Here is a 24,410-nt window from a genome sequence, read left to right on the forward strand (position 1 = left end):
CGAAGTATTCGAATACTTTACGAAGTATCCAAATACTTTGCGAAGTATTCGAATACTAAATATTTGTGAAAGTATTTGAGTTACAAAAACAAATACTGCTTCCATAAAAGTATTTAATTACAAAGTATTTGAATACTTTAAAGGATTTGAATACTAAAAAGTATTTACAAAATCGAATATTGCCCAGCTCTGACTGGGAGGGTGATCCCAAGCTGAGCTGCGTATCTGACTATCCGTAATCTAAGTGTATCCGGCCTCTCCCTGGTGGGTTCGTTGGGAGGTGCCAAGTTCTTGAAAGTTCGTGAATAGGCAGGGTATATCCGGCGTTGAAGAAATTGCTACCGCGTACTTTAGGCAGAGTTATTTCCTTCTGATAGCTAGGGGGAAATCTCCTGTCTCTATACTAATCGTTCTGTATACCATAATAAAGTTTAGACCAAACTAGGCTGCAATGTATTCTTAATAATAATGTGGTGCTACTTCGCCAGTGGATGCTGGAAAAAACTTTGAAAATACGCAATCGTTCCAGACACCTCTTTTTCACTTCTTCGATGTGTATTTTCTATATGAACCTCCGGTCAAAAGTAAGTCCGAGGATTTTAATCGAGTCACGAGCGGTTGTCGGTTTAATATAGCTGGTCCTGTCTGTTTTCGGTTACCGACTATCATGAATTCAGACTTGCGGCTAAAAACCCAGCTCATATGGCTCCACATTTGGTTGCCCAGGTTTGGAGGTCAGTCACAGCCTTTTGGGCAGTATGGAAGATGTACCAGCAGGAAATTGAGGGGTCGTCAACAAAAAGTCGTCTTTGTAAAGGGGAGCAGAACCCCATTCAATGTTAAGGGCGTTAAAGTTTCCACAGAGAATTAATGGTACAGGAAACTGGTTTATAATCCTCTCGAAGTTCTTTTCGCGAAGTGGTTTGCAATTTGTGGGATACATCAGTGGCGGCTCGTGGGACATGAAGTAGGTGAGGCTCACCACACATCCCCATTTTAAAAATAATTGAAAAGAGATTATTCGATATTTCTATTATTATCTCTCTCTTAAATCGTTTATAAAAATAATTTATCCAGGGTAAGTAGATAAAATAAATATATTTTAAAATATAATATATTTATATTTTAAATAACAGAATAAATGAATAAAGGTAATTTTCACACTGAAAAAATAAACAAAGATAACTCTCACACTATTTCAGTTTTTGTATAATAATTCTATTCTACTCACTATATCCGTCTCTATTCCAAACGCTTTTTACATTTCCCAATAAGAGGCACGGCCAGCAAAACAATTTACTTTTATAAACACTACCACTTAACCATTTATGTGATTCGTACCAAGATAACTGAAATGTTCTGGAATATGTACGTTTTTCTTTTGGGTTCCGATCTTCAGAAACAATTTCTATTTTTGGAGTAGGGTGGAATTTTAAAATTTCTCGCTTTTCCGTTTCGCTACGTCGCGTAAACGGAGTTTCCAATAGAGACATTACAACATCATGTTGAGGATTCATAATTTGAATAATTGAATGGAATAAGAATATAAGATTTTCAGTAAGCGTAAACTAAAAGTCGAATGCACTGCGGACTGAATGTGAATGCCCTGAACTGAATGGAAATAATATATATATATATATATATACAGAATGCAAAGCAATATGCCTGTAAAGTGTACACGTAAACTAACGGCAATCGCAAGTAGTGCTATTCTCGAAAAGACGTAAATCATTAATTCAAACTCGCCAAATCTCCGAAACATGCGTTAGGAACGCCCGAGTATACACGACCATGTTCACTCAAATCAAGAGGCTCGATTATTCGAGCTTCATGAGCGCGTAAAGTATGATCAGGAGATTTAACACTGCAGCACACGCTAAGAATGAAACATATTAAGCTCTGAAATTTGAGCTTAACGTTGACTTAATTTACACATATTTCAGTAATTTACAAGGTATTGTAAAGAATTTTAAGAATTCTTGTAATAATTTATTATTTTGCGAGTGCTTGATGTATAATGTAGCTAAACTGACAAATTTGGAAGTGAGGCTCAGCCTCACTTGCCTCACCTGACGAGCCGCCACTGGTAAGGGCTGTATAAATAGATAGTATTTTCTGGTAAACTGACTTCAAGGACATCTCATTCCTAGAAAACGGTGGTAACTTTCCATATTGAATTTAAAAATCATCCCATTTTTCTGTTGTATTTACATATTAAGTAACAATTAGTTATTTACATTATTAGTGCGGGAACAGTTATTTGGCAGATGAGCGCGAAGTCTGGCAGCGCGAGTGCGCAACACGCACGAGCGACGCATCTCGCGCGAAACAAGCAAATACTGTTCACGCATGTAACATGTATTCTATTTTTTGCACGGATTAGTTAAATCAAATTTATATAAATTCCAATCCTTTTCGCGAGATTTTTGCGACATTATAATTCTTTTGAAAAAATCAAGTCCTCTATGCCGATAAAGTAGAAATTTAGAAATTTAAAATGTCAATTTATTGTTCAAAACTTCTGCTTTAGGCTTATTTTTGCCCTTGTACTACAGGGAATGATGTAAAGTGTATTTATATTTTCTTTTTTACTCTTCCATCATACTACTTATTAGTTTATGATACGCACTAAATAGATAATTTTGTTGAATTTTTAGGCACTAGTGCGCGAAAGTAGATAGTCAATTGTAAAATTGACGTTCCCGACGTTCGTGTTTTATTGGGAAAACGCGATTTAGAACAAAGGAGTGCAAAATAGTTATTTACAAATGAGTATGCTAAATCAAAGTTTATGAAGCTGAAGCATAGCTGAGGCAAGAATTTCGAAACGAGTAACGTAAGCTGATTTACCATACAATTTAATGTAAAACATTTTATTTATACATGCATATGCATACATAGTTTGACACATTAATATACAGGGTGATTCCTATAGTACCTGCCACCGTTTGGGAGCGTAGGGGGTGCCTAGGGGAGTATTTTGATATAGGACACTTGGGGTCGGAAATCTAAAATAAGGGCGCCAGAAACAAATTTATCTTCTGGAATTTCACGCCTGTATGTAGGCAACCCAACCGACCGACGTTTCGCGCGGAGCGATGCAGAGCGAGTTAGCGCGAGGAAGCGACATGGGACGGAAGGAGGGAAAACGACAGTCAACAGCAATAACGTTTACAAGTGTTCAACGTGGCCACCGTTGTTCTCAATGCACTTCCTACATCTAGCCAACTATTATTATACTATTGCCATAGTGTTTATTCACTTGATACGCGTCGTTGCAGACGGGATTTCGTGGGTTTAAACAAAATTCTGATCAGTGTCAGCCACACATCGCCGCCTGAGATCGCTCCGTGTGCACCGCCGGCCGGTTCGTTTTTGCCTACCTACAGGCGCGAAATTCCAGAAGGTAAATTTGGCTCTGGCACCCTTATTTTAGATTTCCGACCCCAAGTGTCCTATATCAAAATACTCCCCTACGCACCACCTACACGCTCCCAAACGGTGGCAGGTACTATAGGAATCACCCTGTATATGGAAATATTTTGCATTGTAGGAGGAAATATCGGCTAATGGCCACGGAAATTAAATTTTTATCGCGTGCATAAAGAACCTTATGGCACATTTGGACGTGATCATTACGTTCAAATATACTCAAAATAAACTTTTCCACAGTTCAGACGCGAAATAATGAAAATTTCATATTGGAAAACCAATTGTCGCACTAATGACCAAACGCAATTTTTTTAATTTTACTTTTCTTTAAAGATCGCTTGAACGGGACCCAACCGCGAATCAATCAAAATCTTTTACAATGACCCACACTACGACTTAAACAAGAATCAGAGTAGTAAATAAAATCCTCCATACGAGCAACATATGCGACGCTGCATGATGCTAAACTGACCTCATGTCAAATTCGCAGTTGTAACCAATTTTTAATCCTACTTGAGTTAACTGAATATGATCCAAACCTTGACACCTCCGGACATCCGGAATTTATTAATACAACAACGCTCTAAAGAAATGAAACGGCGCAGAATAGACGAACCTCATTTCCACCACGGCTTAATAACACAATCCCACTAGTCAAACAATTCACTAAAAAATCAATCCTTTAAATTTCGGCATCCTATAGGATTTCTAGGACGGTGGTCTGCGTTTTTGGACAAGCAGGGTATCCTCAAATTAAGGTAGGAAGGGCAGTTGGACCTCGATTACGTGGTAGAAAACATTTCCTCTGTTTTAAGACGCGTTTTGGGGTGTTTTCTTTTTGTATTCTTGTATCATAAAATACGAAACATTGGTCTTTGCCAATACAATGGAATGTCTTCATTTATCTCGGTCAATAGAAAACTTGGACCTAGGGTTTTTTTGCTCTTTTTTAACTTCTCTATTAAATATTCGTCAAAAGTATTCAAATCATATGCAGCTTCATAGTAGATTGATTCGGATTTGCTTTTACGGGTATATGACGTTATTCGGACCTCGAGTTACGGTCATAAAATTAATACAAATTGTTAAAGGGTACCTTAATTAAACGTTTTCAACAACAAAATTTGCGGAAGAAGCCCATAATCTTAATGTTAGGTTATGTTACTTCATATTTAATGATCTTTACATTGATGAACGTGCGTAATATTCACGAGTGGCAAGTTCAATTTCTTAAATTAACATTTTTCTACGTTGTTTTGCAGTGAGTTAAATAAACGCTTAAAAAATTAATTAATTAATTTTGCCATGAATGTGTTTGTAATTATACCATAACAGCAGTAAGTAGTTCTCTACATGTTTTGCATAAGTAATTCATGTGTAAATTATGTACAGATATATATTTACCAATTGGAAACATGATATAAGTACACCTTAACTGGTTTTATTAGAGACTATTCTATATTCTGGTGTACAAGATGGTCGATGCTAATTGTTGGTTGATGCGTAAAAGACAGTCTATTGATGCGAGATGTGCCCGTTCCCCTCTCAGGTGTACAAGGCGGTCGATACGAAAAAGCCGGTCTATGAAAGATGCGAGAAGTGTCCCTTCCCCTCGCGGGTGTAAATGGCGGTCGATACGAAAAAGACGATGGATACGAGAAAGGCGGCCTATGGAAAATGGGAAAGGTGCCCGTTCGCCTCTCGCACGTTCAAAGCGGTCGGTAAGGAGAAGGCGGTCGATACGAAAAAGGCGGTCCATGAAAGATGACTGATATAAGGTACTTGATATGGAAAGGGCAAAATATAGCTCCGTCTACGACGTTCTTCTTGTCTAAATCCATCCATTGTAAATATTGACAGCAAATATTGTTGTCAGTATTTTTGATTAATTAATGAAGTTTGAACCACATGTTTGAACTTGCTCTGTCATTCAAAATTTTGCTTTCATCTCTCATTATTATTATCAATTTCTAACCCGCAGTATAAAAAATGAGATCAGTTGTGTTGCTTTAAAGGATTTTCTACTTTATTTAAAAATACATTAGCGAAATGGCGCTTTTATCATAAGAAACTACAACTTGCACTTACTACATTCACGATTTATGGTTGTACTTTTATGATTACGATCTAGAAACAATTTACAACGATATTGCGCTTTACAACGTGCGTGGCTTTAGCCCAACCCAAAACCCATCGTCGGGTATGGGATTAAAATTTGTCTTGCTAAGGACTATCGGAACTTTTGTCTGTTCCACGACTACAAATTCGAATTTTCGAATCAATTCGGCGACGATCAACTTTCCTTCCATCAAAGCAAATCGAGAACCTGTAATAGAAAAAGAGATTAAATAACAGCAATAGTTCTCGATACGGATACTTACCGATGCAGTTTCTAGGTCCAGCGCCGAAGGGTAAATACGTGTACGGAACAATGTTGTTCTTATTCTCCTCGCTAAAACGCCCAGGGTCAAATTTTTCAGGGTTTGGGTAAAACTTGGGGTCCCTCTGAATGGCGAAGATAGGAATGGACACGACACTTCCGGACTCTAAGTACAACACACTTTCGCCCGATCGTTTCGGTTGAATTAGGAACGGGCGGACGCATCTTCGATTGGTCCCAATGAACGACGGCCATTTTCGCAACGTTTCACAAATCACTTGATCCAAATACTTCATGCTCATCAGAACGTCATACGTGAGATCGTCGCCGCATTGTGAAAACGCCTCGTCCACCTCTCGCCGCAACCTCGCCTGCAGTTCCGGCTGAAGCGTCAACTCGTAGACGGCGTAGCACATCATTGTCGAAACGCTGTCGAATCCGGCAAAGAAGAAGAGTAAAACTTGCGCCGTGATATCGTCGTTTGTTATGCCGTCTTTGCGTTGCTGGAAATTTTTGCCCACCTCCGACTCTTGGACGGTGGCGAATCCCGTTTCAGGCACCGAGGCGTCCTTCTCGCGATCTAGCTGTCCCGCGCGAGCCTGCATCAGCAAGTGGATCATGTCCGGACGCACGATGTTTTGTTCCTCTCTGGTCCGAATGGTGTCGCTTACGATTGATCGGAAGAAATCTGACACAGACTTGTTGAACATGGGCAGCTTCAGTACCTGAAAAAAGGCAACCTCTTTGCACCAAACATTGCAAACTAAATTCATTGCTTGTCAGAATTCCACAATAAGGAATTGGAATGGAATAATGGAAAGCACCACAGAGCGTATGAGGAAAATCCAGTAAAGGAGTTGGTAAGTGCAAATGAGGGCAGAAAACCCTGAAGGTCCTGGGGCTCTAGCTCTTGACTTTCAGCATAGGGCGTTAGGGGCAAATCTCCATGAACATGGTTCTTTGCAGAACACGAGTTTGATGGTTAGGAATTACAGACTATGATTAATCCGTCCATGATCTGAGAGTTAGAATAAGTAGTTGGGACCGTGAGGCAATGCGCGTTAAACCACGCTACCGTTCGCGTCGAGTGGTTAAAAAAGTTAAGTAGAATACCAGTAAGTTAGCGCAGGGTGGATTTTAGTTCGTCGATCACTCGCAGATAATCGTGGGGTTTGGCTTTTTATTTTATGTTACAAAGTTGAATGCGCCTTCAGTAGCAAAGTACGATTAAACAAACACGAAACAAGTCTCGAATTAGTTTTTTAATGACGTTGACTTTAAGGGCATATTTTTCGGTTGAAAAACCATTGCGGTAAATTCGAACAATGGCGAAAATTTTAACCAATGAAGATAACAGCGGCCTGACCTATAAATAAGTTTAATTTTCGCATATTGGAAACTATTATGATAAGTGCGGACAATAGTGTATATGTTATACGCGCGAGAATAAATTATCGTAACATTCTAAAGGAGAATGGATTAAAAATACAATTTCACGTAATTCTTTGCCCGTCTGAAACTTTGACGCGTATCGTCAAGTTACGTAATTTTCAGTAATCGTGTTGGAACTTGAAAATCAAAGAAGCCATTCATTTACGAGACCAAGGATCTTGCATTCACTGTTTTTTCCAACCATTTGGATCAGCAAAGTAGACAGTACTTCAGGTTCGACGACCCAGGGCTATCACTATACCGTTGGTTTACTGAAAATAAAGGCCGCTTTACATACTGCAATTCTTCATGCAAGACCATGCAATACGCAATAAAACTTGCCCAGAAGCATGCGCGTTTGAGAAACAGCTGATTCATTTTGGCAATTCACTTGCAATTGCAGGTTAGCGGTCGCGCGCGATTTTTATTGCACTTGCACGTGATATTTTGGGGGAAAGTATTGACAACAACAGGTTCTAGAATTCCCAAACGTTGAAACTAGACTTTGTTATTATTACTACTATTACTACACAAATTGAAGCTGCGACTGCCTTTTTTCGATTAAAGTGTATTCATTTTTACTCAAAACGCATTCAGAATTATAACAACACCTGATGAATTTTGAATAGAATAAAGCTTTTAGTTCAATTTTAAATGCGAATGTTGGTAACAAACTCTTGCAAAAAGAAAATTGCCGCGTGTAAAACCAAAGTGCAATAATTATTGCATGTACAGTATTTTTGCAATTAAACTTGCTGCAACTGTATTGCACAAAGAATTGCAGTATGTAAAGCGACCTTAAGGTAACCATATTTTTCTACGTATATATTCAGTAAACCGATTCTTTTAAGATGTCTAGAGTGTTTACAGAATTCTAGGGTGTCTAGAGTTTCCAGAGTTTTTAGAGAATCTAAAGAATCTGGTGTCTAAAGTATCGGGATGGTATACAGACTGTTAAGTCTGCAGAGTCTGTAGGATGCCCAGAGTCTATGGAGTCTGCTTCTAAATTGTCTAGACTTCTAGAGTGTATAGTGTGTAAAATGTCGAGAAGGTTTACTGCCCTTTCACAATCATGTTAATGTTAATGGTAATGGTAACGTAATGTTAGAATGTTAAACTCCAGATAATGGCATTACAAGCAAAGCGTTCACAATGATGGTAATGGTAATGTTAACGTAAGATGGTAATGTTAAGGTCCAGAAATTTTCTGGATCTACTAACATCGGCGTTAACAGCCTCCAATAGAATTGCAGCTACGGTAAAATGCAGCGCATGCGCATGTGTTGACTGCTGACCGCGTGAACTGTCACCCATCGCGTCATATTTATTTAAGCTCTGCAGTTCGTTTGAGTTTCTCGTTTGCCTTGTTGTTTTCGTGTGCAATTGCTGGTTTTTGTTATTTGCTGTTGCGTTCGGTGCAATGATGGTTGTTGACGTCTCGTTACTGTTGGAGTTAATACAACAATACCCATTCCTCTACGATAAACAACGCAGCGATTTTAAAGACATAAAGAAAAAGAACAACGCCTGGATTGAAATTGCTGAAACCCTTAACTGTAATGCTAAACTTGAATTAAAGGTTATATTTTTACGGCCCGTCAAACAACCACAGATCAAATCAAAGAATTTAAACAGACAATTTATTTTTCGTTGCGCCCTCCAGCGCCACCATAAAACACTGTCACTTTTGAGTGGGGGAACTTCCTCTACCATCAACATTAACAGTATTGTGAACAGCGTTACCATTACCATTACCATTACCTCTTAACATTACCATTAACATTAACATGATTGTGAAAGGGCAGTTACAGCGTCGTAACACTTCTGGATTGTCTAGACTCTAGAATGTGTGGTAAGATACCTCTACGGTTAGGCAACACCTCTCACAACTGAAAGAATCTCAGTATGCAAAAATACGGAACGCTCTGTATATACAGCAATCATGCTGTGCAGCTGTAATTTGTTATTTTCATTATGCATATAATACTGCTATTTTAAGCGTGGGGTTGCTCTATAGTTATTTAGAGTACCGTTATATGGATCATGTTTTTTTCATTATACTGTACAGGTGATTATGCTTTCATATTGTTTTGTTAAGTATTTATTTATGTACTTATTCATATGAAAGTTTATTGTCAGTGCGCTGTGCAAGAACTGAAGCCGACTCTAGACGTTTTCTTGTGGGGCTACGTAAGGTTTAAAGTCTAAATGGAGCCGGCTACGATTCAGGCATTGGAGGCATACATTAATCGCGTCCGGCTCTAACGATTCTAAGAGCTTTAGCGTTTTCAAGGTTGAAAGTTAAGCAGTGAGCAAAAATTTTTTGTAAAATCATCCTTGTCCATTTCTTTCTCCTTCCTCCCTCTTCCAGCACTTCAATCCTGCATTCTCTTGGTCTTTCCACCTCTGTACATTCCCATTGCATGTCTTCTATGCATCCCTCTTTCCCGCTACAAAATCTGCATTTCCTTTATTATTCTTTTCTCTACTTCTTCTTCCCTCTCACCGCATTTCCGCATCCAAAACCTCGCTATTATCTCAATATTTTTTCTACCTTATCAGCTCATAGATTACTCGTGAGTCGTGACCTATCAATTTTCACCCTCCCTATTTCTTTTCTTCTTTTAACCTTTTCTTTTCTTTGTTCTTCTAAAGCTGATGATCCAGAGAGGGGCAAGTTGACATATGAAGAATAAAAAAAATATTTATTAATTGCATTAAAAAGGTATTTTCTTGTTATAAAAACATTTTTCCCCTCTCTCTTATTCCCCGCACCTATCGCCACCTCGCCCTTTTTTGTTAGTGTAGCGAAGCACCCGTTTCCAGCCTTGAAGTTTACCCTCCTTATGATGACCACCCGGTAGCGTTTTAAGTTGTGCGCTTTGATACGAAGAGAGGTGCTTTGAAAATATTTATTTCTGTGTAGGAGTATGAAGTGGATTAATTTCTAGAGCCGCCTGTTAAAAAAACAAGACCATATATAACTTGCCGTTTGCAACCGTTCCCGTAGGAATATTTAACTTGTTTTTACAGCGCCACCTTTTGCCAGGAAAAAAGAGAGAGAATAATTCATGTTAAGTTTTAGGTAAGTGAAAGATCCATTAATCGATTTCACTTTTCTAATGGTATACGAAAATCCGGCATTAAACCGGCAAGGTCGTGCAGTCGTTGCAGGAAATATCAACGCAATAATAAATTATGCCGCTTGACCTCACATTCCAAGGAACAAAAGGGCATTGTTGGACTACCAAATTTGAGGATCTCATTCCGATTATTTGGATAAGTATAATGAACAACCTCCGATTAAATCGAGATTATCCTTAAAATATTTGAATTTTGACACCGGTCCCGGAATTTCCTCCGTTCGCTCCCTGGCGGTTAATTTAGAGGGGATTTAGAGGAAACGTAAAATCTTTTCCCTTTTGCATCTTTTTTACAGTACAGTAAGTTTAAGCTTTGCCGTAAATTTATTTTTCGTTCATACCGTTTAATTTTGGTTTTCGCACCATAACACTTTTCTTTGAACTGTAATTCCTAGCCATATAGGGGGGGGGGGGGGGTTGTCTGGCTTTCCTGCATTTGATTTCTTGTAGAAATCGCTACCGAATCCGGTTATTTACTGTTTCCGCTTAGGGAAATTGCTGTGCGTTTGTTCTAGCATTCACCAGTTGCCACCGTTAGTGAGCGAGCTTCTGGCGAAAGTTCGTCGCATTATTTCCCTTATTTGAGCATTTTACTCATTACTTAGCCTCATTTGGACCCTAGATATTTAACTTCTCTTACTTCCTCTGCTTTTTCCCGCCTCCATTTCCATTCTATCTCCCTTTTTTTTCCTCCCCCCCTCTCAAATCTCATCATCTTCGATTTTCTGACAGTTAACCACACTTCCTTTCTTTCCCATTATTTCCTTCATCCGTGCTACCTCTGCTGCCATTATCACAGCGTCGTCTGCGTATGCCAGGGACTATATCTTCCCTCTTCCCACTACGACTGCTCCACCTTGACCCTGTCTTAATATTCCTTCCATATATCTTATGTTGATAGTAAATAAGGTTCGGCTAAATGGATCATTTTCCGGTCAATGACCACGGATGCCCTTGAAAATGTAATTTAGTAAAAAAGTGGGCTCAATGTCCTCGGATGACGAAAATTTATGGGGTTAATGACCTCTAATGACATTGAAAATGCAAATTGATTCCCAAAAATGAGAGCAATGACCTCGGGTGGCATTGAAAATTAATGGGTCAATGGACTCGGATTTCCAAGGTCTCCGCCACGTCACGTTGTCCTACTTTCTAAGGTGACCACCAGGTGGCGAGCTACCTTGAAGTGGTGCAGGAACCCCCCTGTATAACTACTGAGAAAAAGTAGTGAAAAACCAAAAAAGCGGGATAGATGTGGTAATATGGAATCGGGTGGGGTAACTAAAAAGAAGGGCATGGATCAGGTAAAGTGGAAGAAACTGGTAAGAGCTGTAGAAGCCAACGACGTTTAAGACCTTTAATTTAAGACCTGTTGCGTAAACAACGTCATGTAGACATTATCGGTCTAAACACTAAGAATAATGACGGGGCATCCTATATAAGAAAATATTTAAATTTTATTAAGTGTACATCTGGAAGATTACCTGCGAATAGGCACAGAGTTGGTTTATTGTACTTGAATTTGTTATCTCAATGTCTACTTTTTCTTTTAGAATTATTGTTTGCATTATTTTCTTGTTTAAATGTTATCGCTTTTGTAATTTATTCAATTTTCATAAGGTGCCAGAAATGGACTATCTCTGGTCGAATTTGCGTTATTTAAAAAAAGACACATTCGTTTGCGACAAAGAGTGTTATTATCAGGCGAAATTTAATTAACGCACATTTTCTTATCGCTATTAGAAGATGCAGGTGTTTTCCAATGTGCGCATTATTTTGGCGTAAGTGGGGACCCGGGACGCGTTCCTTCGAGGTTGACGTTATCAAGTCTAGTTGTGATTGGCGGTGTAACTTGATAATTCTTGAAGAAAAAGATTATGGTGTAGCGGAAGTGGTGGTGTTTTAAATAATGAAATCAGCGTAAAAACCAAACTACTGCTGGCGCTGCGAGTTCCGCCACGGTTAAAAAACGTGTAAATTTGTTCACGGTGTATCTCGGACAATCTGCCCTGGTTGTTTTATTGGAGACGCAGTCCGTCGATTTCCAAGTAGTGTTCAGATGAGAGAAGTTATCGTCAAGTGTGAGTAAACAAAGCAAAGTTTTCTAGTATAGGTATGCTGTTTAAATTCTTACCTTCGCAAGGGTTGGTATGAAAATATTCAGCATGAAAATTAATCCTTTCCATCCCCGAAAATTAGTCAACTCCCCTCCCATTACACAAAACTCATTGCTGGGTTCTTCTAAAGAATCGCACTTAATCCCAAAACCGGTTGTGGCAATGACGTCAGTTGTAAACCTGCTAAAGGCGTCCTTAAGTTCCACAGTCACCATCCCGCCCTTCCTTAGATAGTAACTGGTAAACTGCTTCGAACACTCCCTCATGAGGACAAACATGCCTTTCATTTTGCTGCTAGTAAAGGACGGACTGAGCGTGGCGCGCATCTCGTGCCATCTCTCACCACCTAAAATGTCATGTTAAGACTATTAGGCAGGGTAACTCCACTCACCCTCCATTGCGAAGAGATTCTTGCTCCACAGCGGATCCACATCAGGCGGAATGAAGGGCCGGTGCTCGGGGAACGTCTCGAATTCCTTAACCGTAATCTGCTTGATTAGTTCGGGATCTTGAACTAGCAATATTGGGGAGGTGAAATTGTGCATACCCACGTACCTAAAGGGGTCTTATTGGCAATTTGGAAATGGTCACCCTTACCTTTTATCCGCGTGCGTCTGGCACAACTTTTGATTAACTTCGGCCGATGACAGTAGCCTGAACACCACCGGCCACGCGTTTCCGAAGAGGGGCACGCCTTGCGTGTAGGGCACATTTCTCTCCCTCCAGTAGTTTAGGGGTTTAATTAAAAAATAGTAAAATGCAAGAGACAGACCTGTTAGAATTAATAGTATCATGTTCACTGGCTATTAAAAACGGGTATTACTATCTCGAGAGTTTTATTTTGCTATCGTTCGATATGAAGATAATGAAACTACATTAAAAGTGATGGGAAACTATGCGGTAACTTCCATGTAAACAATCGCACTTGGCCAAGTTCGTTGTTCATTGTGGCAAAACGCGTTACGCCAAGGACGGTTGCGAAATTCCTGTTGCGTGGCGATCTAACTAGGTATCTAATTTGTTATTATAGACTCGTACATAATTGTCGACCTTCTCAAACCTGTTCTTTTCAGTCACATGTTCCCTCCAAAAAAGTTATTGGCTAGCTTTCCATATACAGGGTGAATAAACATAAGGTGGAAACTCGAAAACGGATTTCAATATTTTTCGCGCATTTTTTAAGAATTAAAAAACCTATAACTTTCCCTTGCGGTTTTTTTCGAGATCAGTGAGCGACGGGGCCTGAGGGGGGGGGGGTTAAAAATTAATTTCATCTCTCATTGTATTCTAATTAAAGGTCTCAACGAAAGGAATTAATTTCTACCAACCATAGCTCTCCTCTTCGACCTCTTATCGTGATCGGGTATATTCCCTTATATCTCAAGAACGGATTGTCGGAAGAGGGTACTCACAAAGGGCGATTGAGACGTCTGCAAGAAATATATCCATTGGTGATGTCAAAACAAAAGCTATTTCGGTTTAAAAAAATGCGCTTTATCTGCACAAGAGTTGTCCACAATTTATACTTGTTTTTTTAATTTAGTGGACAAATTTTAACATGTTTTTTTTTAATTTTTCCTTTTCTCAATTTTTGGGAGTGGGGGTGTCTAAAGAGACATTGGAGGGGCCAGAAAAAGGTTTCTGTTGCTTTTTGAGGCATAACGTATACTGCTTTAGTTTCATTTACAAGTGTTGAAAACCACCTTTCGCATTAGTTTATTTACTTAAAAGTCAGGAAAATGACACATTACTGGCGAGGAAACATTGTAGTACGAGCCCCTTTTGGCTTTTGCTCGGTAGAGTCATCTGCCTTGCCAAAGTTGAAGCAGGACTGCGGTACTAAATGTCCCTGGTTCGAATCCAGGTTCAGGCATGGATATTTGTAAATGTATAGTTGGTTGGGTTGGTAGAGCAGCCTTGGCTGAAACCGCACCCACTCAAACATAAATAAGCTGATAATAGTTGATCATCCAGTATCCCGTAAGGACACCCGACCGGTGATCTTCCTAATATTGCTTTTAAAACTTAGAATACCCAGATTTGCCCTGGCTGTCAGGGTCCTGTTTGTTGCCACTGATTGTGGAATTGACTGATCACCCAGTCTTTAATCCTGGCTCTGACAACGAAGGAAGCAATTCCTAAGGTAGGCCTGGACCCGACGAAGACCACTGCCTTCAGAAGCCAGCTGGTCCGTCCTTTAGTTGCCGCCTACTCCGCAGTGCGCTGGTACCCAGATCAAGCTTACCAGCAGGTTACACTCACCAAATCTATCTAGAGTTCGCTTGCAATCAAGGGCCATGGCCGAAACCTGTCTACTGCCAGGGCCCTCAGTTCCGCCTAACTGTCACTGCATATGTATACAGGCTGTTTCACGCAAATCGTTACCTAAAAATATTTAGACTTTAATTAATAATCTGAAAATCTGAATACTAACATAATTTTTCATGATCTATCGAAAAAAAATACTATCGTGATCGTTCCACTTTCGGTTTCCGGTCCAACTTTCTCATTTTAAATAGAACACCCCATATTTTATTGCATTTTTGAAATCTACATGAAAATCTACGTTGTTTGATACCACATTTCTCTATACCCAGCATGAACGGTTTTCAAGTTATTTAAGATCTTTCAAAAGCTGCCCCGATCCTTCTACTCGTCCCAATCGTTTAGTCGCATGGAAGATGTAAAGGCGTGGTTTTGAGGGCTGCAATGACTCCCAGACAAGCGAGTCTCTGAACCCTTTCCTGGTCAGGCGGAAGTCTATGATGACCAAATATTTTACGGACCTGGTCAGACTCAGTTGACGTCCTTGAAGAGTGAGCCCGTCAAGGTCTGCTCTCCTTCAATTCGTAAATGAAACAACCCCGGGGTTTTCCGGGATAACAGAAAGGCCATGACTAGTGCACCTGTTCAAGAGTCCCCTGCATTAACTCTTTCATGGTTATTTCGATAGCGAGATGGTCCGCGTATCCTTGTGCGTACGAAACGCCCTTGGATCAATCTTACGACTGACTCATCAATGTCAACGCATTCAGAGGAATCGTACGTGGTATTGTTAAACGCACTTTCGATATCTAGACACTCTTCCAGAGCTACCCCCCCCCCCCCGCGACCCAGCTCAGGTAGGTACATAACTCTTAGCTTTCTCCAGCTTTCGGTGATATACCCTAAAGCCAGGGAAGCTCTAAACAGGTGCAACGTGCTCCAGGCCCTTCTGCAGAAGAGCCGAAAATATCCCGTCCGACAGACCCGGGTCTTTCAAAAGGAGTTTTTGAACTTCAGGAACATCCTCCATGTGACCACAGAAGGTCCTCCATGGCCCTCGTTTAGAACTTCGAATATGGTCCTTATACCTGCGCTGCGCGATCTTAAGATCTTCTCTGTCCTGCTTTCGGACAAAGCAAAGGTCGTCCATTCAACCGCTCAGTTTCGCCACATAACAGTCCCAGTCAGTGGATGGGAGATTCCGATACTTACAGGGTCCGCGGTGGGATGCCAGATGACAGGTGTAGTTGGAAAAGAATTTGATCAATAGCCCATATTGGAAAGGAACCAAACGTCAGATCGAGGACCTCCTGCCTCCGCGATGTGGCGAATCCACCTGGCCCAGACCTCTTACTCGTCCCCCAAGGTTCTTGTATGAGGTATACGCATGTGTGCTATACAACAAATTGCCGGCCTATTAAACAGGTCGCCTCCTTACTGTGCTGCAAATTGCTCTGTAAGAAAGTTACCTTATCCGTCACTGATACTAGGTTTCCCCCTCCCCTAGTGATGCCGACGGTCGTCGACATCTTTCTCGATCTCTGAGATCGCCGATAGTAATCCCGACGCCTCTTTGAGGTCGATAACGAGATATTGAGCCCCCTCCGTCGGAACGGCACTGGGTCTCGCTGGTCCGGTGAAGCTCTCTCCCTTACATGGCGCAGTCGGAGTACTCGCTTTCGTCACAATGTGACGCATTTGGCCACAATGGCATTCTGTGGATTCCATCGAAACCCTGCTAGCCGAGGAAAGCCCCCCCCCCCTGTTTTATCAACAACCGCATTCAATGCAGCCATAATGCACCTCGACTGAGGCTCAGTGATTTCCACATCGGGGTGCAATACCAGAACGATGGCCACCCCGAGCTCCGCCGCAGCGATTGGCCGAAACTTTGTATGCTCCAGAACTTTTAGGTTTCTTTTCAAGGGCCAGACCCTGAAATGCTTCCCTTCGTTCTGAGACGCTGGGTCCCTGACGTCAGTTTGTCCCCCTGGTCCAACAACCCAGACACAGCCTTACGCTTGACCCGAGGTTTGACCCTTGAGCCGGCGCTCCCTTGCCATCGCTGAGCCACATCTAGGTCCTTCAATAAGGCCGTGCATTGGAGCCGTCCCCTCTTTCGAGGAGCCCCGTTACCGAAACGCTTTGGCCCAGCTTGTTGGTTCCTCCAACTAGGAGCCCAGAAAGGGTTGGTTTGAATTATCGCCCATACAATTCGCACTAGTAGTGCGAAAATGCGACCTCGCCGACACCCTCTCTCTGTGTGGTTGAGTAATTACGCTCCGCTGCTGTAGGCGGCTAGCGAATTCGACGGCTAGTCTCCTTTTTCTGTGTGCGCGAGAACGGCGCCGATGGCGTACTGGCTGGCGTCGACTCTGATGACGAAGGGGTATGAAGGGGTCGACTTGCGTTGAGTGTACTGGTCAGGGGTGTCTAATTTCTGGACCTCGACTTCTTGTTTCGGTCCCCCTACCAGCGTGGTTAAAGATTTGGCGCATTTCGAGAAATCGTCTGTACCACGAGCATGTTTGTATGAAGGGATGCTTGGGGTTTTTTCTCGGGTTTTTTGGTACCGGAAATTCTGCGATGGCGACTGTTTTCGCAGGATCGACACTGATACCGGTTGGAGAGTGATGATGTGCTCGATGTACATAGCTTGTTCCCTCACGAGGTGGCATTTTTTTCTTGCGTTCTAGTGGCATTGTTTTAAGCGTGTCAGGACCGCGTCTCTACGTCCTTGGACAGTACTATGTGTCCTCTAGGTAAGCGAAGATAGTTACCTCCAGTAATCGCCCCTTTACGTGACCGATTCTAGACGCTGGAACGTGGCGGGGACGTTCCTTAACCCAAACGGCATTCTTTTGTACCGGTACAGTCTCAGTTTCTGTTTCTGTCCGTTGGTGCGATTACTATCTGCCAGTATCCGGCTGTAATAAGTCTATTGTTGACATCACGGGGACGCGTGCGGTATATAAGAGATCATCGATCCGTGGGAGTGGGTCACTGCATTCAATTTTCTATAATCCCCACATAGTCGAGTGCTTTTCTAGTTCGCAACCATGGCAAAAGGTGGCGCCCAGCATGACTCGCATTGCGATTGAGTTGCACCTGTAGTACCTGCTGCTTGGCGACGTTAATGCGGTATGGTGGCTGGGCGACTGGCTGGCACGGCCGAGTGTAGCGCTCATGGGGTGGGCTTCCCCCTGGGGTGAACGTATCCCGATGCTCTAGAAAAAGAGCGTTTAGCTTGTCCTTCTCGTGCGGTTCGAACAACGTTGCTTTCTACAATCTCACGGAAATCTCTTCCGCTTCCACCATGAAAAGAGAGACGGTCCTGCGTGGGGAATGCGGGAATATATTCAGGTGTGGCCGTGTCCTCAGAAAATACTATACAGCAGCAACCACCAGAATGTTAACGTGGACTGTTGAGAAGCGACACGACCTGAAAAGCCTATCAGGGAAACCTACGATTTACGCAAAATCCTTTACCATCGCAATGGAATCACACCACTCAAGTCACAATGTTCCCTATTCGGGAGATCCCTTCTCAACACGGTTCCCGATACTGGTAGAATCTTCCTTAGAATTTCTCATCCATAAGGCTAGAAGAACTGCAAAATCATGAATGCCAAAAGTCCTGGTCGAATTTTATAATTTTTCCTGTACAACCTTTTCCAACGGCCTCTACATTCAGACCAAACACCCTGAAGAGACCTACGAGCTATACGTTCGTCGTGGCCAGCGATGATTAGTCGTCTCTTACGACAAAAATTTGATCCGGATATCACCACTTCAAGACCGTTACTCGTATTACGCTTTGATAGTAAAATACAGTTTTTCTAAAATGGCGAAATACCGATAGCACATTTATCTACCTCACCTTCGACAATGAAACGACAGTGTCTCAGTACAACGTCTCACAAAATGATGTCGTTTCAGTTCAAGACAATTGTGGCAATTGTAAGTTCATTAATAAGGTTTAGTAGACTCTTACTCGTACTCTTTTTTCAGGTGGTATACGTTACCATAACGACATACAGCCTCAACCATCAAGCACTGGCAGTAAATGTGACCGCAGTTTGTGAACAGGCCGGAGTTCTCGGCTTCGTTTGCCAAACTTGCCTAGTGACGGCTAGATGTCAACGTAACACCACCGCTGAAGGGGGCTGGACAATAACGACCACTGGAACGTGTCCAGCCGGTAAAGTGTGCAATGCGGGGAGATGCGTCGGCGATGCTGCTTGCACTCCGACTACGACACCAGATTTCCTATGCGCCACAACTGGAATGTTTCCGGATCCCTACGATTGCAAAATGTATCACTTCTGCCCTCCGGGGGCGAACGTTTCGACACCTGCAACTTGCGGCACGGACGGTGTACCGCAATACGGTTACAATCCCGTCACAACATTTTGCAGCAATAAGTTAGCAAACAATAAGTGCACTTCCGTGCCAATTCCAATCTGCAGGAATCTTTTCGACACTGGAATTGTCGGGGGCAACCCCTCGTTGTACTATTTCTGTTCCAATGCAATAACAAATGGTCAACTCACGGACGAGTTGTATCCATATCAATATGCTTGCGAATTTGGACGCAAATACAATACCGCTTCACTCGATTGTAAATAAACTGCTTCGCGCAAATCAGCATAAATATAACTGTTTGGCATACCGTGTGTGTTTGCATTTTTACCACCCACCCTTAGTTTCCACCATCTGAACAGTAAAGTTATGGCTAATTAATTTGAAAAAGTGGATTACTCAATTAAATTCCTGGCTTAGCAAGTTAGTCAAACGCGTATCCAAAACTCAATTTACGTAAGGCAATGGATAAGCAGCGCAACCATCACCAGGGCGGCCACGTGTTACATATTACAATTTTTTTCAGTTGTTATCTTATCTTTCATTGCACATTAAACGCAATGTAATTTTCCGGAACTTTGTTTTCACAACTATTTGCGCTCTGCAATCTTCATGGTCTTAGTTTTTTTTTAATGATTATCGATAAGTATGTGATACCGGCAAGGATACTATTCAAATAAATAACGACTTCTTTTAGTAGGCGATGTGACATAATACAAAACCCTCATTGAATGTATTTCTTTGCGCATCTGCTCTTGCAATTGTAAGTAAATTAGCTTTAGTGTTTAATTAGTCAATTGAAAATTAGTAATGAAATCGGGTCGACAAACCAAAATTTTCGTAGTAGTCGTTTATTTGACATAGTGGTACAATGAGTGTTTAGACTCGATCAAAAATTACTTCGAGGATTACACAACAGCCGGTTAATCGCCATAAAATAAACATACTGTTTCAAAATCTTGTAATTAGACCGTCATTGATTTTTTAGCTACGATTAAACCTACTCTTAAAACGTGCCGACTAACAACTACTCGCAAGGGCCATATTTTGGATAGGTACTTACGTCACTCGATCGAGAAAAAAGTTACAAAACCAGTGCTATGTAAACACTCAGTAGTAGTAGAAATTCATTCTGTTAGTGTCTCGCATACTCGCCATCACCATGGTCATCGTGTCGAATTATTGCCATAAGAAATAAAGTACTTGGTTTTGGTATAGCCGATTTTGTAATTTTTAGCGCATTTTTTAACAATTAAAAAAAATGTGCATTTGTTTGCGTTTCTACCGTTTTGAACTACTTCTAGAGGAATGGTCCTAGAGAACTGGAATTTTTTGCAGTAGGTATCATATACCAGACGGCCATCAAATTTCGCTGTCTAAAAGGCTCCCCCCCCCCCCCCCCCCCCACGTATTATTTCCTGAGATGCTGTTTTTGAAAGTAAAACATGCATAACTTTTACATACGACAATCAATTGGTCTCAGATTTTGTATACGCAAGAACGGATTTTCGGAAGAGGTTACTCACAAAGGGCGATTGAGACGTCTGCAAGAAATATATCCATTGGTGATGTCAACACAAAAGCTATTTCGGTTAAAAAAAATGCGCTTTATCTGCACAGGAGTTGTGTACAACTTATACTTGTTTTCCTATTTAGTCACGTAAAATTCCATTATGGCGCCTATAATAAATCAGAAAGTTGATGTGATATACTCCAAGTTATACAAATTTTAATTTACGTACACTACCATCTAGTCGTCCACTCTTGGAAATACCTGGTTAGTGGTTTGTCATCTAATAAGGATTCGAGGAAATGGAAATTGGCTCCTTGTAGCGAAAGGGTGCATTTTCTGTTTTCAAACTCCTACTGAATGCACAGCGTTGCGTAATATGTACAATGACAGTGTTGATTGGGAAAATATTAAGCGGATGAGAATTCTCTCCTCTGCGCATCCCTACTTTCTAACGATTTCGCCCCCAAAATGGCGGTTTGTTAATAAAACCGTCCATCTTTAATCATAATAATTTCGCGAATTATGCGCGTTCTGGAGCCATAAATCAAACACACGGACTTTTAATATTCAAAATAGATTCATCCCCCCGATAGATGCGTCTCGCCGACTTGTATCTTTTTCCCTTTGTGAGTACCTACTCTCTTCCGACATCCTTCCAAAAAGTTCGAATTCTAAGGTTTACAACAGATTTTGTCATAAAACGTTCGTTTTGATAAATTCGGTCCATAATACTCGCCTCCAAGTAAATACGCACTTGGAACCTTCCGGGAAAAAGGTTCGCCTATGATTGCCCAGTATTTCTGTCGCCTTGGAGGAAATCGACTATTTCCAAAAATTATGTCAAAACCTCAGTACTCTTATGGTGGTATTCGGGAAATGGCAATGGCATTGTCGTCTACTGAGAGCTACCCCTTACCCCCCCCCCCCCTCAAGACCCACCCGGTTTCATCTTTTTTTATAAACCGTGTAGACTTCAGTAGTAGGAGGTTTCATGACAGTTGTTGGGGAAGTCTGATGAAATGCTCTTCCCCTTACCGCAGGGCAGATAACATACAACGAGGGAGAGGGGTCTGATGGTATGGAGTACCCCCAACAAACGAGAGAATTGACAACTATTTCCCAAAAATTATGGTACAACCTCAGTACTCCTATGGTGGCATTCTAGAAATGGCAATGGAGCAGTCGTCTACTGGGGGGGGGGGGGGGGGGGGGGGTATTCTATAGCTCCCAGACCACCCGGTAACACCTTCTTTTTCAAACCGTTTAGGCTTCAGGTCTCATGACAGTTGTTGGGAAAAGATTATGAGATGCCCTTATCCGTATCGCGGGGTGCATAGATTCAGGGGGTTTGGGCGTGTGGAGACCCCCCCCCCCCCGAGATAATTCACGACTATTTCCGAAAAATTATATTTAAAGCTCATAGCACGATTATGGTGGTATTCTTGAAGTTGCATTGACACTGTCGTCTATTGGGGGGGGGGGTGTGCAATACCCCCCAGACCGCTCCGTAATACCTTATTTTACAAAACGTTTAGGCTTCAGATCGAATGGCAGTTGTTCCATATGTATTATGAGATCGTCTTTTCCCTACCACTAAGAACCCGGGGGGGTCAGGGAGGTATTTCACCCCCCCCCCCCCCCTCAGCAAACGAAGGAATCGACAATAATTTCCAAAAAATTATGTTAAACCTCAGAGCACTATTATAGCGGTATTCTGGAAACTACAAATGGAACTGTCTACTTAGCGGTTTTTTTATTTTTCATTATTGTCCCTATCTTGTTCTGGACCTTCAACAGGCGTGTGCCCCCAATTACAGAGTGACCCATATAATGCTTTTTAGAGGTGCCCCTGGCAGAAGCTCTTAAGTTGTTAACATATTACTCCGATATTTACCTTGCCAATTAAAAAAACTGCACAGGAAAACCTAATTCCGAGCCACCGGCTGAATGCTCGAAGAAAAACAAAATTCCCATCCCTGCCACAGATGAAAAATTCTTACCTCAACCCAGGTTCGAACACCCGACCTTCCGGCTATGTAGCCTAACGCTCTACCGCTGAGATTCATAGCCGGATTCTCTTACAAGAACCTGCATTTATTCTGCCTTCCAATGATTTTTCGGAAACTCTAATGTTCTTCAAAGATCCTGAAAAAAAATTCTTTCACGGGTACTTTAGTGGTTCCAAAATGGTCACTATAAATTCTACAAGTCTTTCTTTCAAAAAATTCTCGAATCTTTCAGTGGGAAATATTTAAAACCCGAGGCCGAGGCCGTTGTACCAATTACTCCTATTTCTGATTCAGACAAACAGGTTATGGTTCTGAATAACTGTTTACCTGTTATTTGTTTACACGTTTACCAGTGCTTACGTTTGACCTTCTGCTCCTCCTTGGAACCGATAGTGAATCAATAACACAGGTCAATGACACCAATTAACCTTTAACATGAGGCAAATGACCCTGAAGTTGGCGCATGCGTAGATCTCAAGGTCAAAGACCGCTAGTATTTTTTTTATCGCGAGTACAAATCTTCATTCAACCTCTTTTTCAGATACCAACTATCTTAGTGCTTAAGTCGCAAACGCACACCAAATACACTGACTATCGTTTCGTTGGAGATCTTGTGGTTGTGGATGCCGTCTATGAATGTAGAGGATCAGGTTTGCAATGCATAGGTTGCTGTGAAATTTCCTACTGCGAAAGGAAGAACGCCACCTGGATAAGCTCAACGAGGTCGAGGTGCCCTGAAGACGAAATCTGCCAAAACGGCGTTTGCGTCAAGAACTGCGACCGCATTGCAAAGGTACCTTTCATTTGCACCACAAGCGGCATGTTTCCCGATCCGTTCGATTGCCAAGCCTACCATTTTTGTACACCTGACAAGTTGGACGCGCCAGTTTTGCAATCTACAAAAGCAAAATGCGGAGATACTTCGGTGGGGAGTTACGGTTACAATCCAAAGACGACGTTTTGTAGTGACAAACTATCGGATGCGAAGTGTACTGATTTTCCTGTACCCATATGTGAAAGGATGCTGCAAAAGGGCATCATATCTCGGAACCCAACTTTGTATTATGTTTGCCTGAATCATCCCCTATTGAACGACACGTCTATTTTGTATCCGTTTCAAATGGCTTGCCCATTCGGGAAGACACTTTCCCCATGTGGATGCGAGTGATGGAATGATTGCGTGAGAAGCTTTCAACAACAATAGTTGCATTACATAAGGGTTGTTTTTATAATCGGATATCTGTTAGAGTACAATTATAAAACTACACTAAAACATAAATTTATGGTTAAGATTTGCTTTTTTGGAGTTGTAATGTTTTCTTAATCGGGTCATGGTGGTTTCATTAGTTGGTAGGATTTCCCAATTTTTTTCGGTTTTGTATATGGGAGGATATTGCTGAAGTACGGTCCTTACTTTTTAAATGCGTGTGAAAGCTGGAGGCGCCGAGAAGTCGTGGGACAAGAATGCAGAAGGAACTTATTCTGCTAATTGAAAGTTTACACATTACCGTAATAACTTAGGAATTCTTTCTTTTTAAATTTTATTTGTTACTCAGTTGTAAACGTTGATTAACAAGACAAAACGCCAACGGGTAAACGTCATGTTTAAACGCTACTGACTTGTAAAACTGACAGCAGACCTGTAAAAATTTTACAAGTTAGTAATCTAGTAATTTCATTGGCCAGAATTAATGCGAAGTCTCTGTTACATGGATAATATGATATTTTAGACATTTCATCGAGATCAATTTAAGAACT

The 24,410-nt window shown here is 41.4% G+C and overlaps 2 protein-coding genes and 1 long non-coding RNA gene across 4 annotated transcripts; 2 read left to right on the forward strand and 1 right to left on the reverse strand.

The window, feature by feature from the left end:
• Positions 1-5,473: 5,473 nt before the first annotated feature.
• On the reverse strand, positions 5,474-13,424 carry LOC116179633 (cytochrome P450 9e2-like). Of its 2 annotated transcripts, none has more exons than XM_031499437.1 (5): positions 13,101-13,424; positions 12,895-13,058; positions 12,521-12,849; positions 5,814-6,537; positions 5,474-5,758 (listed from the first exon to the last, which is right to left on the reverse strand). In XM_031499437.1, the coding sequence occupies exons 1-5, from the start codon at positions 13,295-13,297 to the stop codon at positions 5,589-5,591; spliced, it is 1,584 nt and encodes a 527-aa protein (XP_031355297.1). In that variant the 5' UTR covers positions 13,298-13,424; the 3' UTR covers positions 5,474-5,588. The 2 variants fall into 2 exon arrangements, with proteins under 2 accessions (XP_031355297.1, XP_031355298.1); XM_031499438.1 differs by having other exon boundaries at positions 12,895-13,017; positions 13,101-13,416.
• Positions 13,425-18,587: 5,163 nt separating this feature from the next.
• Positions 18,588-19,440, forward strand: LOC116179031. The gene is made up of 2 exons (XM_031498728.1): positions 18,588-18,728; positions 18,780-19,440. The coding sequence occupies exons 1-2, from the start codon at positions 18,657-18,659 to the stop codon at positions 19,395-19,397; spliced, it is 690 nt and encodes a 229-aa protein (XP_031354588.1). The 5' UTR covers positions 18,588-18,656; the 3' UTR covers positions 19,398-19,440.
• A 348-nt stretch (positions 19,441-19,788) lies between these two features.
• Positions 19,789-23,919, forward strand: LOC116179057. Its single transcript, XR_004146947.1, has 2 exons — positions 19,789-19,893; positions 23,194-23,919. It is a non-coding gene; the product is annotated as an uncharacterized LOC116179057 (long non-coding RNA).
• The last annotated feature ends 491 nt before the right edge of the window (positions 23,920-24,410 follow it).

This window comes from Photinus pyralis, unplaced genomic scaffold (genome assembly GCF_008802855.1).
Source record: "Photinus pyralis isolate 1611_PpyrPB1 unplaced genomic scaffold, Ppyr1.3 Ppyr1.4_LG8, whole genome shotgun sequence".
Classification (NCBI taxonomy): Eukaryota; Metazoa; Arthropoda; class Insecta; order Coleoptera; family Lampyridae; genus Photinus; species Photinus pyralis.